Source organism: Podarcis vaucheri (genome assembly GCF_965113315.1).
Source record: "Podarcis vaucheri genome assembly, chromosome: 5".
In the NCBI taxonomy this organism is placed as follows: Eukaryota; Metazoa; Chordata; class Lepidosauria; order Squamata; family Lacertidae; genus Podarcis; species Podarcis vaucheri.
The window spans coordinates 65,283,119-65,298,524 of NC_138763.1; the positions used below are offsets into that span (position 1 = coordinate 65,283,119).

The following is a 15,406-nucleotide window of genomic DNA, read 5'->3' on the forward strand; positions in this document are numbered from 1 at the left end:
GACTGACCAAACATTTACTCATGCCCAATGTTCTATTACAGGGAACTAAGCATACAATTCCCAAAGTGTGTTCTCGCTGAGAGAAAGTTACCAGCACAGACGTTTAACACATGGGTATGCCAACGTTTTGGGTGTGAATAGCATAAACCACTATTGAAATCCTGTGCATCTCTTAGCCAGTGTTCCCTAAGGACAGAAATTATTTGATGGTTCTTTTTCACACACACTATTTGCCACAAACAGGGTCTTTCCCCCTAGATAACGAATTAAAAGCTTCCTGGATAAAATTCTGTAAGTCTTGTTCCTGTGCAACCTTGCTTGGACTGGATGAGGAAATCCCTGAACAGATTTGCATGCATATGCAACAATACTAGCATAATTAAACTCCAATGATGCCTCTGTCATAGCTTGCATCCTGTAAACAAAGTTTGCTGTATAATTAAGTATCAAGGTATAATTGATATGACAATATCCATGGAGCGTCTGTCATGTCTAATGCCACTTATCACATGAAGCGTTCATCTGATTCCTTGTCATGTTTTCAGTTTTTGAGCAGGTTAGGAAGGGAGTGGAAAACCTATCATCTGTATCACATAAAAAGCTACAGCTTTCTGTGTAACAAAACAATCAAATGACCTCTTTACCATGATGCCAGCCATAATGAGTAATGAACTTGTTGGACATGAAGGGTTAATGTTCAATAGCATTAACACTCCCTGAGAAATTATGTCCTATTTCTTTTAACTCACTGCGTTGCTGTAAGATACAAGAGGGGCCTTGAACCTTAGCAAAGTAAAATACAGCAATGATAAAACATTGCGCCCTTTAAAGATACAGGCAGGTTAATTCTATGTCCCAAGGTTAGCTGTTTACTTCCTACTCGGATATTATATATCGTATCTCCAGGAAAATGCAACACGCAATTTTATTCTGACAATTCACAAGGCAATCAACATTGGAACTAATAAAACAAAGCAGTGGACGGGGTAGCCAAGACATTCAGATTCCAGCCTCAGACTGCAAAGCATGTAACCAGTGCTCTTATACGATTAGTGCTATGCAGGTCAGATTTCTGAAGTAGGAGGCACATTTTCTCTTAGAAAACCAAGCTGAGACTAGAAATCCATTGGGATCTTTGAAATACTTCAGACTTAGAATCTATATAACAAACTTGGAAAAAAGCCAGCATTTAAAAGACGTATTACTTTGGTAAATGTATGCCTTTTCTCTCCAAAAACCAGATTAAGCAAAACTTCAGCACCTGGCTCCCTTGTCTTCCTATGAGCTTTTAGTAGCACAACCTCCACTAAAACCAATAGGCTAGAGATGAAAAAATTATTCTATTTTATCATTCCTGTTTATTTTGCATACAAATCTCTGCTTTGTGCTGTTTTCCTAGAAAGCAGTTGGCACCAACTTCCTGTACCCTGATTATTAAATTGTGCTATTATTGCATTGCAGATGCCTGGAGTGTCAAATAAAAATGATCCAGGATAAGCATTTAAACTGTGTTTAAAATACTGGCTGCAAGCTTTTAAGCACAGGGAAGTTTGCCTTGGTCAGGCTCAATGTGATGTTGCCCTATTGAGCTGACGTTTAATTGCTGGCATGGCTAAGCAAATGCTAACCTTCCATTTGTTCTGGGATTTCTTCTTCCCTGTCACTTTAAAATATCTAAGCCTGATAAAGCTTGAAAGCTTGCACCAAGAGCTGCAAAAACAGTGGTAGGTCATATTAAGGTATTGTTGTATCACATGCCTTGAAGGGCCACCCTGTTCCGGACATTCAAATGGTGCATTTATGGAATCAGGCACACGCTGTGCTGTGTCTTTGTGACAAAGACTAAGATTTCCATTATATGCCTTCTCACAGAAGTCTGCCCCATGTCCACAGCTTAAACACCTATTAAGGGTCACTGATAGCCTTTTCAACAAGTCACATACCCAACAAGAGAGGGCAAGTTTGATGAGATCTCTGAAAACAATACGTGAACAACCGGAAGAAAAAGCGCCAAAACAATTTTATTTATGCAAATGAAACATTTTCCAAGTAACCCTGAGAAAACACAAGGGTTACAAGCAGAAGGTAACACTCTGGGCAAGAAAAGGGTGGCTAGCCAGGTGTTTCCAGCATTTTACTAGTCTGAATATTGAAAAATGTCCTCAAATGTGTATAAAGATTAAAACTATGTCAATATGCCTGGTAACTTATCTGAAATATATCTGTTGACGTTTCCCCCTCATTTCCACTGATTTATATAGTACCTAAATGGTTGGCTGCTCTGAGGATCAATATGCTTAAGTCTTTTCTTTAAAAATCAGTATGTGCATTTTAATAATGTTTCGTTCCTCCACATCCAATAAATTGCTTAATCTTAATGACTTTCCATAAGAAAAGGAAGGGCCTTTAAAATAACACCAGTTTGTTCAGTAAGCTTCTTCATATTCCATTATGCAAACAAAACCTTTAAAAGGGCCTCACTATTGTAAAATATACCATACCTACACAGACCTTTGAATATACCACTTGATTTTGGTTTCCAAGAGTGGCTCTACAATAAACATGACGTATGACTACAGCCTATTTGCCTAATTTGCTGTAACCCTATCACACCAGAAATGCCAAATGAACCTAGAAGGAATCAGGAACCCTCATAATGGACAGGATTGTTTGTCCTAACAACAGCTTAAGATGTTGGTTCATTATGAAAATCCACTGAAGTCATACAAGACTCTTCCACTTCCAGTTCTTCACCCAGCAAAGGTTCTTCACAGTTTTGCAGCCATGAAATTGATATGTGGCTTCACCAGAGGAAAGAGTGGCAGGCTGCGTTTGAACTCTGTCATATTCTGAATCACGTCTGGCTGCAAAGAAACATTTTAGAAAAAGAAACTTTGAGAATCAAGCACATAGCTATATGTATTCACTGAAGCAAAATTCATTTTTAAAATCATCAGCCAAAGGGTGACCAAGTCCTTAAGTTTCAGTTAAAAAGCCAATAGCAAAAATATATAACTTATATATATATATAACTAAGATCCAAACCTTGCTTACATAAGAACTTCCTTCAGATGCAAAATTTACGAGATAAAATGGCCTAAAAAGTGGCTTCTTACAAAACTATATATCCAATATGTTATGATGACAATCTTAAGACAGGAACATCTCTCTGTACTTGACGGGTAGGTGTGATTTGCTTCAAATGGCCAAATACAGAAGCCTAATTGGGCCTAATTAGCTCCATGTACCAGAAGTGCCACACCCCAAATCTATACTATTCACGACACTCACAATTTTTCTAAAGGCTTGTTCGCACAGTGGTTAAACTGTCCCAAGCATAGCAGCCAGATAGGTCCCATGAGTAATGCATTTCCTGGTGGTGATATGCACCACCAGCCTCATTTGAACACAGGGATAGTTACTTCTAAACATGATAAGGCTGAGTGAGTAATAACAGTGTTGGGGCGTATATTGGGCACTCTCATTTTTTTCATAAATGATTAAAAAACATCTTACCTGTGGCAGTGGTGGAGCTGGTGCCAGGTTTACATCATTCTGAGATGGAAATTCTCCCACAACAGGGCCTGTTTAAAGCAACAACAACAGTTCATAAACCTCTAGGAAAACACCTACTTTTATACACAGATATTAAACAGACCATTAAAAGCAAAGGGTTGAACTGCTTTTCGTACTGCTTGAAAATCTGCACACTTGCAAACTTTTCTCACATTTGTTATTCTCCAGGACTCTGGAGAGTGAATATACTCCCGCTGATCCACTAGAGGTCATAACCATCCTTTGCAAAAGATTCTGTTTGTTCTACCAAGTGTTTTTCTGTGCAAACTTGAGGGAAGATAATTTGGAAACAAAGAAAGGCACTCAGTACTTACAGGAATCCATTTCCCGTGCTAGTACATGCACGGATACTTTGTGCCTTCTTTGAGCATCAACTGACAACATCTCCTACAGAAAGACAGAGGAAAGAAAGATGAGAATCGGTTATTCCAACAAAAGCACAGGAACATTTGCACTGCAGACCAAAGTGTGCAAGAAAGTCTGCTAGCCTGGAGCAGATATGCCTGACCCAAGCAGGACACTTTATCCAAGTAGGGTGGAATGTCCAAAAAGGAAGAGAAATATGTAGCCTATGCACACTGTGATATGCAGCCAACTGCTGCTTCTTATGCTGTCATATACAATCTCAAGTCACTCTTTTGCAAACATGAAAACACCTGTTCAGTGTTAAACAGAACTGACCTACTGGGCCCCTCCCTGATCCGGAGCAGGGCTGGCTTGTCAATATTTCAGTTATGCCAGTGAGTCCACCCCATTAACTCACCCTGGCTGTTACATAGTGCTTGTGGCCTGCCCAAGAAAACCTCAAATTCTGCCAAAATCTCTTCCACATACTGTGGAAGGTAAATAAAATTAATGATAAAATAGGTGCACTTACTAGAGATGAGAGCCATTTTTGAATAATCTAGAAACACCAGCAATACTTAAGAGCAATATTAAAATATATGGCAAGAGTAAGCAATTCAAAGTCAATCTAGCTGTCAGTTGCTCAAATCTTTTAAAAGCTTCATTAACAGAATTAGCTGGGGAGTAAATCAATTGCCTTCCGCAACTGTAATCAAATAATTTAACTACAATGCACTTATATCAATAATTAACATTTTCTTAATCGGCCGTAATGACAAGTCTACTGAAAACCATGATGCAATGCACAGTCAAGTTCTATTAGCACTGACTTGAACACAATGAGCATTCATAATTAAAAGTAACCAAAGTGGTTCTAGAAAAAGCATCTCCATTCCAAAGTTGGGGGGGGGGCAGTTAATGGCAAGCTCCTTACACAGTTATTTTTTTAAGAGAGGCTTCAATTCCAAAATATTTTTTAATTTACTTTTTTAGATGGCAGGAAGAAGTTTGCCTCACTTCAAAGAAGCTGCCTTATAATCTGTTCAACAGAAATTATGCACAGTGTTTTTTCCCTTTCTTGCATCCCTTCTTGCAGTGTGTGTGTGTGTGTGTGTACACATGCAAAAGCTGGACAGATGCAGTGATGGGGGAATGAATGGACTGGGGGTATGGATGGAGGAATATGGTGTGGGGGCATGTGCATAAGGGGTGGATTGATAGGAGGGAGCATGGCTATCATCTTGGATATCCTCATAACTGACACTGAAAGCACATCTTCTACCTCTTGATTACAGTCTGCAACCATGCATTTTAACTGCACACCGAGCAGCTGTGTGTGACAGACAGGATAAGGATTCAGAGCTCTCTCCTAATCCACTCTGCTATTTGAAAACAGGGACCCAAAGGGATGTGCACTGCCCTTATATGCTGCCTCTTTCAGCTGCCGGTACTTCATGCTCTGCAACCATTGGGGCATGGAAGGAAATACCCTTTTGTATGGTTTCTAGCCTGGGGGAGGGTTCATTAGTGGGGCTTCTACTGCTGAAGAGTCATGTGCTTCCTTGTCCACCTCCACCTTGTTCTGTTGTACTACTCCCAAAACCAATACTAGCATATATGTAACATGTATTCTGCTTAGGATATTCAAACCAAAGATCCAAAAAGCATGCATGAATTTGTCTGAGTCACTTCAAAACTGTAATGACCACACCTTTTTAAATAAGCATCAGCTATTAAAGGGGCGAAATTAGTTCATCTGAACTTGAACCAACAGTCCTGGAATATGTTTAACGTATTCATTTTTACCTGCCTTGCAAGCTGCACACATTGCACCCTTACTTGTTACTGCCACCTGGTCGTACTGCTTTCTTCCACTGGCAGTTTGGAGGGGATAAGCAAAATGTTTTGCAAGTGCGCTACTGCTTTAGCACTGTGCCTTTTGGCATTGTTTAGCTTTCTGTGTTTCTTGCAAGTTGTGGGCATTGTGACTTGATGGTTACACACCTCTCTTAGCATGCACAGATTGCCTCTCTCTGTGTCCATGTGGCATGTGAGTGTTGTTGCAGTCTTGCCCCTGATTTGGGGAGGTTATTCCAGGGACACTGGGAGCTTGACTGCTGTTGATATTGTAAGAGCGGCCCTATTGGATCAGACCAAAGGCCTAGCTTGTGCAGCATTCTGCTCTCACAATGGCCAAGCCAATGGATATGGGAAGCCCACAAGGAGGACAGGAAAACAATAACACTATTATCTTTTGTAGTGTTCCTGTTGTATTTTCTCCTCGTCTCTTCCAAGCTGGGCTTGAGTTAGACCAGAGGTTTTCAACCTTTTTGGGTCCATGGCTCCCTTGACCAACAATATTTTTTCTGTGGTACCCCGTGGGCCTCTTGAGCTCAGCTATGTCATCCCCTGCCTGCAGAGCTACCAGCCCCTCACCCCTTTTCAAACACCCTCCCTTGTGGAGTGTTCCCTCAGCCTCCTCTCTTTTCCTCGCTCCTTGGGAATCCTCTGGGTAGCTGCCGCCCCTGGTCTCTGAGCTGCCCCCCCCAAAAAAGAGTTGCCTCCTTCCACTGCCCCACAGGGGCCTGGGAAGCACCCCCTGGCCAGCCCCAGAGACACCATTCACCTGGGGAGCTCGTAGCCAGGGCTGCTGCAACAAACAGTTGTGCAAGCCTTTGGGAGGCAGAGATGCAAGAGGGTATCAGAGGTGGAAGGGAAGGAAAGAAGGAGAGACAGAGGCCAGTGTTGTCCATGGCACCCGTGACCATCATTCAAGCCACCCCAGGGTGCCACGGCCCACTGGTTGAGAACCACCAAGTTGGACTATAGGACTCCTCTGCTATGTACTTGTATTGCAATAAGCAGCTGCTCAATCAGGCAATATTATTAATTTTCCAAAATCACCAATTACTGTTATACATACAGAGCTGATTGCAAGGTTCAAAAACCCTATAACTCCTTAAATGCAGCACACAAACAGTTCAGGTGCTATACGTAACAATGACAATAGTAGCTGCCGAGATGTCCCCAAGGACAACGTGTGCTTTGTAGAATCTGGCTAAAGAACAACAACAAAAATAGTTGTTCTTCCCCACCCCCATCTACTTTAAAAAGCTTTTAGAATATAGTGTCACAATTTTAACCCAACCAGATATATATAATTGTTCCTGTAAAGAGCTTTGGCTTGTCCAAGCAAAAAAGAAGAGAAAAACTATCATTTACATGTTTGAATTATGCTGACAGTATGCACAGAATTAAGTTAGCAAGCATTCTGATGAGTGACTAGGGAATAATTGGGGAACAACATTTTTACCCTGGTTAAAAGAATGTGGAATAAAATAAAAAACCAGAAGAATACTCACAGGCTCTATTGTCATGTTCATAGCACACAGCAACAGTTTAACATCTGGTATATGTATGTACTCCATTTAGATAAAAGTTGTGATGTTTATCAAGTTCTCAAACTGTTATTAATATATTCCCTTAAATTTTACACAATTTTACAATCAGAAGCTAAACTAATCAGAAATATTATGATCAGCTTACCTTATAAAAGTGCATAATATCATCCTTAGTAAGAGTTTTGAGATATGCCACTTCAATGTTATCTGGATGACAAAGATTATAATTAATACAATTAAGAAATTTACACTTCCTTCAAACCACAACACCTCAGCATATTGTAATTATTATTATTATTTATTGAATTTATGTACCGCCCTATACCCGAAATATGCCTGTCACTGAAAATATTGCTACTCTGAAGGATCAGGACATTTTCTGAAGCCTGTGCACATGTGACATTCCATGTCCTTAGCTATGATTAATGGATCAGGAGTATCTGCATCAAGCATCATATGTTCTTAGACTGATGCAAAGGAGCACTGGAATTTCTAGAATGCAAATCCCTCATCACATAATCGATTATAAGAATACATGCCAGGCAGCTTTCAAAAATGGAATGTGGTCTAGATGGGGCAAAGAAATAGATAATACCACAGAAATAGCTAATAATAATTTAATTTTAAAAAAAAATTATTTGTACCCCACCCATCTGACCAGGTCACCCCGGCTATGTGCAGTATCCCAGCATTGTGACTTTGACACTAATTAATCTTCTAAGTGTATTCCAGAACTAAATATTATTATTTTATCATGCATGGTGGGTACACTTTAGATGGTCTGAATTGTTACTTTTGTTAAGCTTTCATCCAAAAAAAATTACATTTCCAGCTTGGGAGTGCTTCTTACCTCTGTCAAAGTTATATTGCTGGGAAATAATTTCGCCCCAGTATTTTGCACACTCAGCAGACAGTTTCTTTGGTTTGTCAAGGCGACGAATTGCTAAAGCCTGGATGTGCTTCTGGAAGGCTTCATCAGACATGTCCTCTATACTCTTCTCCATGGTTTTTAAAAAAGCTTCAACCCTGCTCTCCAAGTAGTGTGGAGGTTTTTCTGACTGGATGATAAATCGTAGTCCTTGGATACCATTTGCCCGCCGTGGACCACTGAACACAATGTAACCTTGAAAAAAACCAAATAATTCATTCTATTAGACTAACTAAATAAATAATTAAAAAAGACAGAAGGGGTTTGTATTTCTGCCCTTGAATTCTGGCCAAATTCTAACATGACCATTAGTGCCTTAAATGGCCTTACATCAAGTGAATAGATGATATAACTATCGTAACTAATCTCAGGTTTTAGCTTTCGTGCAAGCTAATGGAGGGATCTCACATTATGCATTTTGACCATGAAGAAAACAGCATATATATTAAAATTGTATAAATCACTTTCATGATTCTCCTGTATCTCTTTGAAACAGTGATTTCATTGATTTGTCACTGAGCACAAAGGGCTCCAAACCAGCAATAAGATTCCACAGCCATCACATGGACAGCACATTACATTGAACTATAGTGGCTGAAGTATACAATCCAAATTCTGCTCACTATAACAATATTTAGGTGATCTATGAAGACAGGCAAGCTATTATTTACCTAACTGTTCTTTAGTGCGCAGGGTATTGAAGCAAGGCTCTGAGATGATTTGACAGAAGAGCTCCAAAAACATATTCTCTGAGGTGCTTTGCATATCTGTTTGATAATATATTTCAATGCCACAATTGTTATGAACCTCGTTCCTCTGTTGATAGACGAACCAACCTCCTAAAAAAACATGAAAATGATGCAAAGGGTCATTTTGAAAGATGGTCAAGCAGGGAACCATCCATACTCTCTATGCGATGTACACTAGTTTAGAGAAGAAAATATAAGTACTCTATATAAACACAATCTGGAAGCCTAGGACTGAGATGAATTACCGTTCTTTTTGCTCTATAAGACTCACTTTTTCCTTCCTAAAAGTAAGGGGAAATGTATGTGCATCTTATGGAGTGAATGCAGGCTGCGCAGCTATCCCAGAAGCCAGAACAGCAAGAGGGATTGCTGATTTCACTGTGCAGCAATCCCTCTTGCTGTTCTGGCTTCTGAGATTCAGAATATTTTTTTTCTTGTTTTCCTCCTCCAAAAACTAGGTGCATCTTGTCATCTGGTGCATCTTATAGAACGAAAAATACGGTACTTTTTCTAGTCATGGTTTCTTTGTTCCATGAGCAAAGAACTTCAGCTTATATTATAATCAGGTGCATAATTACCCCAAACAATGCCAGTGAGTGGTTTGGTAAACAGTAGTTCTCGTTTCCACATTAGCAACTAGCCCCAAAATGGTGCACGATCTGCCCATGATGCACCTCTACACATTGCTATCCATTTTTCTACTCTGCAGTGCTTAACTCTTTGTACGCTGTGAATAAATTCAGGATATATATTTGAAAGTCAAATACTGAGACTTGAGTGATTTCATTTGTATAGTAATTCTGCACTCTATTCAGTGAGGAAGACCTTTTCCTCCAAAACTAACACAGAGATTCACAACACCGACCTACATTATTGTTGCCAAAATAATATATCATTTTGGCGTTGATTTTGAAATATTTGCCATGCAGTACTGAAAGCAAGTCACTTTCCAAAAACAAATCAAGAAATTTCATCCTGACTTACTGCAAATGCAAGCACCATGAACCTCAGCTTTATATGTTTTATAGCTTATGTCCCAATGGACAACTTACTGTCAGGCAGCTGTACTTCTCTATACCTTACAAGCTGGCTCGGAAGCAGAGGTTTTGTATGAGCATGCTCAATGAGAGTGTCTTCAATCATTTGCATAATTCCTAATGCAGCCTGGAAGAGAAGAAATTCATTGGAGATTTTATTCATCTCCTGGCAATTGTCCATGTGGTAGCACACAGAAGGATAACGGGTATTACGGAAAATGGCGAAATTAGAAAGGAAAAGGAGATGACTAATTGCAGCAGATGCAAGCATTAGGAATGCAAAGCCAAGTTGGTACGTGTGACAGCTATGAAGCACACAAAACTGAAAGGCTGAATCTTTGCTTCTACATTATGTTTTAAATACTTTTAGAAAACAAGATCAACTTTTTTAAAAAAATAAATAAATGCACATTTTATATGCAATGGCTGTGCCCTACATCTTAGCACACAAGGCTGAATTGTTTTTTCCTCCCTGCCACCCCTCTTCATTTACAGAAAATATGTCAACTCATTGCTACTTTGATGTCCACAGCCAGCAGCTGCTGTATCATCCCCACATTACTCTTGTCTCCTACTCTTCTGCATTTAGTTTCTGAAAGTTTAGTGAAACCACACAATTCCTTAGTTCCCCCTTCATTTCCTACTTTATGCATTGATTAAGGTCCAAGTCCATGGTCCTCTTAAGCCTGTAACTATGAGAGACGTGTATGCATCATGGGGCTAAAACAATACAGCTGCACAAACAGCAAAAATGCCTTTGCCAAGCCAATGCTATAAAACCCTTTGACCATCTCCAGAGAGGAGTCTTACTTTCTGGAGTTGATATCAAAATCACTATGCATTGAAGTACCAAATAAAACCTTACGATAATGAGTAACACATCTACAAAAAAACAAACCAAGTCACTCTAGGGAAAGCCTTTATAGAGGAAACAAACTCATCAAGATGTATTGAAATTAAATCCAAAATAATAAAGGCTGTTAAAAGCTAACTGTGCTTATAGAGATGCAAAACTCCAAAGCCTTTTTGAAAGATATGCAACTTCAAAATGAAAACTACAAGGCTGGGTCAACTGATCTGAACTCAAGAAAATCTCATTTAAAATGTGCTTTAAAATTCAAATTCAGTAAGCCAAAACCTTTTGGGTTCTAACTTCACAGAAAATAACCTTGCATAGAAAAGACAACATTTAAAAATGCTAAACCAGGGTGTGGTTTGATTAAATTAATAATGTCAAGGAAAGCCACTTCCTCTTCCATGAAACCAAATATCCAGGTATGGTAGATGTCATTGTTCACTGCGCAGTTCACTATCTGGGGAGACTCAAATAGTTTTTACTAGTCCTTAATGGCTCATGCGGGAGGACTTTGAGACCTTGCCCTTTTGGTTTGCCTTAAGTCAAATTATTTTACCATTACTATGGCATTAAGGGTTATTTTAAGATGCTCAGAAATAAGTGAGCTGGACATGCTCATTCACTGTTGTCTTTTAACATAAAATATATACAGTTTCTACAGATAGAGAACCTTAAAGTTTTTTCTACAAACATGGCTGTTGGTACCTTCCTCGTACTTATTTTATCCAACCAATATACGCAATACAGAGCTGTCACACTTAGTGCAAATATGTAAGACCCTAGTCTCATTTTACAGGTAGGTATGGAAGCAAACTAGCTCTATAATTTCATCAAAAGTACCATTAACATCGCTACATTAAATTCCTTTGCTAAGATGATATTCAAACATCTCACAAAGCTGTACCAGGCAATCTTATACTATAACATTAAAGTCACAATGTCTATTATTTCCAGCTCACAGACTGCCATTTAACATTAGCCACTGACTTCATTCTAAATACATGCTCTTGGTTCAAATTATATGCCTCTTTGAGAACTTAAGTGTGTGGATCTAGCATTCAATTTTACAGCCTTATTTCATCACTGAAGCAGACTGCGCAGATACCATGAAGTATAAACTGCCTGAAAGCTCATTCCAATACATGTTGGAATGCCAGTCCCTTGAACCTTCAAGTAGTTTTGCTTGATTTTAAGAAATCACTTAACAGGGTCAGTTACTTATCTGGGACAAAAAGGAAGCATCACACAGCCAAACAGTTCAATCTTGAATGTGAAAAGTAAGCTTAAAGAGACATCACAGATATGATTGTGCACCTGTACTGTCCCCAAGATATGTAATAAGAAACAGAAACCTAAGTCTGGGATACAGCATTGTGAAGATTTCATTTCAAATAGATGTCACAGCCTTTCTGTGTTATTTTATACTCATTTGTCTAGTTAAAGACACCCACAGAACAATATTGGACAAGCAAACCTGTAAGACTCACTGACAGAAAAGCTTATGAAGATTTAAAAAGCAAGCATGGATCAAAAGATAGAGAAACTTAAGTAAACCCTTGATTTTACGTACAATTATCAGTATAAATCTGCTTCTGGTGAAAAATGTATCAAACCAACCTGTTTTGTTATATTGCCATGGAGAAGTGCTTCAATGTGTAACCGTGACAACAGCTGAGAAATAAAGGCCTTGAGACGGGGAAGGGTGACATCTACAATAGATATTTAGACGTTTAAAATCAATCACATTTTCCATTTCGAAAAACAAGGCCTATATCATCCTAAAATCCAATACATGTCTTAGAAGATGACAAAGAAAATTATAATAATCAACAAAAGTCAGTGGGAGTTTTCTTCACAAATATTCAGGTTTGGGAAAGTTTCCAGGACAAAATTGCAGTGCTCACTGCGTAGTTTGCCTTGCTTAGAATTCACATGTTATTTGACCCAGATTCCAACACAGAAAAGAAAAGAGAAAGGCAGACAGACAGACTATGCTGCACTGCAGTTAGGCTAAACAGACATCCAGCCTCAAAAATAGTAACAGTCATTCAGGTGGTGGCTGAAGATAAAGCTTAAGCTGTTAACTACATAAAAGAACATGTAGTTTATCATTCCCCATCATCTTGACAGCAATTATTTCTGAATGGCAGTTTCAGAGATTGGTGGTTATTCTGAAATTAATTAAACTTTTCATAGATATGTATGGTAGGATTAATGCCTTTAGCTACAGGCACATCCAAATACCCACTGAAACACATGTGAGTGTAGATGAATATAAATGGTGAATACAAGTTTAAGTGCCACCAGAGTGGATTGTGGCAATCAACCTTAGAAACTAAACAATCAGCATAACCTAGATTTCACACCTCCACTCCCTTGTAGAAGTGTACAAAGGGAAAGATGGGAAACTTACATAGGGGTCAGGGGGTGAGGAGGGAATATTGGAAAGAAATTTCTTCCTCCTGCCTGTCTACAGCCAGGCATACGGATCACTAGTAAATAGATGCTGTGTAAATAAGATCTCTGATATCACTGATGGTAAGGTAGAGAACATATGAATGCTGTATTTGGGGTTGTTCCTGAGGCTGCAGCTACCGCAGAATGATTATGCTGGCTGTTACTCAGGCAGGCAAGAAGCGATCATATTGCAACAAATTCTGCACTGACTGATGGTTATGGGATCCAAGTATTTAAAGGAGCACCTCCCCTGATAACTCCCAGCCCAGTCTATGTGGAGGAAGTCCTGCTTGGGTGCTGCTGGAGGGCGAGGCCCGTGGGGTGGTGAAGTGGAGCAAGGTCTTCTTAATGAGATTATATTAAGAAGACTGAGATTATATTGTCCGGACGGTGCTGATGTTTCAGTGTCACTTAAAGACAGTGCTGCATCCAATGAAGTTGTCCCATTACTGCAAGGACAACAGAGGGGGACAGCAGAGGAGGGCTCTTGTCTTCATGTCCTGCTTGGGAGCATCTCCAATGGCATATAGATGGCCACTGCTGCAAACAGAATGCTAAACTAGAAGGATGTTTGATTTAACCCATTTAGTCTACATCTGGCCCTGAAGATGGGAATGGGGACTAGGTTGGATTGGATAGTGATTTCCCCTTTGCTTCATTCTCTGCTGCTGTCATTAGAATCACTCATGAGTTTGTGTTGGCCCAGTTCATTTGTCTGATAACAGACATGGGCTTTTAAGTGGAGCAGCGTGAGCCCTGAGTGAGCTATGTGGCTGCAAACTGGAGTGAGTGAATTAAATATCTCCTGCCCCATGCAATGTTCCTGAACAAAGTGGAGCAAATTGTACGAGTCTGGCTGAGAGTATAAAACAAATATTACTGTGCTTCCCTTTGTCTTGAAAGAGACTGAGTGTTTACACAGTTCACAGACTTAAAATGACGGAGGTTGAGCTTGCCAACCTGGAAAAGCACCAACTATGCTTAGTGATCAGATGAGTGGCAGTGCCTGTACCTTTCTCCAATGTTCTGATTTTCCCTAGATTCAAAGAAAATTGATGAGCTAGAACAGCTGCATCTCTGGACTTTTAAAAGGTAACAGGGAAACAGGACTTGAGAGTGGAAGAAAGGAATGGCATTCAGCATGCTGGGGTTCTGAAAAGTATTTGGAAATCTCATCTGAAAACAGGAATATTCAATGTACTGACCTCTAGGTGTTTTGCACTACAATTCACATCATTCCTGAACACTGACTATATTGGCTGGGGCTAATGGGAGTTAAGAGTCAAACACGGGGGGGGGGGGCGGCACAATATTGGCAACCCCTCTCCTAAGACTATCAAACAGAATTTTAGAACTGCACAACTGCAACTGTAAAAAATAAGAGGCAACTTATATATCCATGGGTCATACTGCATAACCACTTCTTCCACAGGAATATGGAATTAATTTCTTAAAGTGTTTTTATGCTGTCCAGATCCCAGAATTTAAAAGGCACCCTTTAAGGGCAGATTGTTGGAACTAAATGAAGCCCCAGTTAGGGGGATTAAGCTCTTGAAATCTGTCTGCACCAAAACTGTGGGACTTTTCTGTGAGGGACTTCAAACTTCACATCTGAGCATACTTTTGGAAGCTTACAATCTTCTTGGATTGACTAGTTATTGCTGGTGGATAATTTTAAACTAGATATATTTTAGAGAAAGATATTTTGATGATTATGTTAAGCTTCTTCACAATGGACTTATTTTAAATGCTTAAAGCTTTGTTATTTTAATATTCCCTCTGTAACAAATGTGGTTTTGGTTATCATTAAGGATTATTTAAATTCTAAATTTAGATCTTAAAAACCTAGAACATGACAATAAGGTTTTAAAAGGTTTTCTCACCACCACTAAGTCAATCTAAATTACTAAAAATCTCCATACCCTCCATAGAACAGTTGTATGAAGGCATATACTATTTAAGACGGAGATGAAATTAAAATACTTTGCTCAAAGTTCAGTTGAGATAAAAAATGCTTGACTAAGAAACAACAATTTAAAAATCAAAACAAGTAAAAA

The 15,406-nt window shown here is 39.2% G+C and overlaps 1 protein-coding gene across 3 annotated transcripts in view; it reads right to left on the reverse strand.

Moving 5' to 3' along the window:
- Positions 1-2,001: 2,001 nt before the first annotated feature.
- The window catches only part of IDE (insulin degrading enzyme), a 48,586-nt gene continuing 35,181 nt past the window's right edge, over positions 2,002-15,406 (reverse strand). For all 3 annotated transcript variants that reach the window (XM_082224909.1, XM_082224908.1, XM_082224910.1), the window contains exons 18-25: positions 12,510-12,601; positions 10,052-10,163; positions 8,922-9,089; positions 8,173-8,445; positions 7,468-7,529; positions 3,891-3,963; positions 3,517-3,584; positions 2,002-2,864 (exon numbers count right to left, since the gene is read on the reverse strand). In XM_082224909.1, coding sequence (XP_082081035.1) covers positions 2,769-2,864; positions 3,517-3,584; positions 3,891-3,963; positions 7,468-7,529; positions 8,173-8,445; positions 8,922-9,089; positions 10,052-10,163; positions 12,510-12,601 — 944 coding nt within the window. In that variant the 3' untranslated portion in view covers positions 2,002-2,768. The remainder of the gene's footprint in view (positions 2,865-3,516; positions 3,585-3,890; positions 3,964-7,467; positions 7,530-8,172; positions 8,446-8,921; positions 9,090-10,051; positions 10,164-12,509; positions 12,602-15,406) is intronic.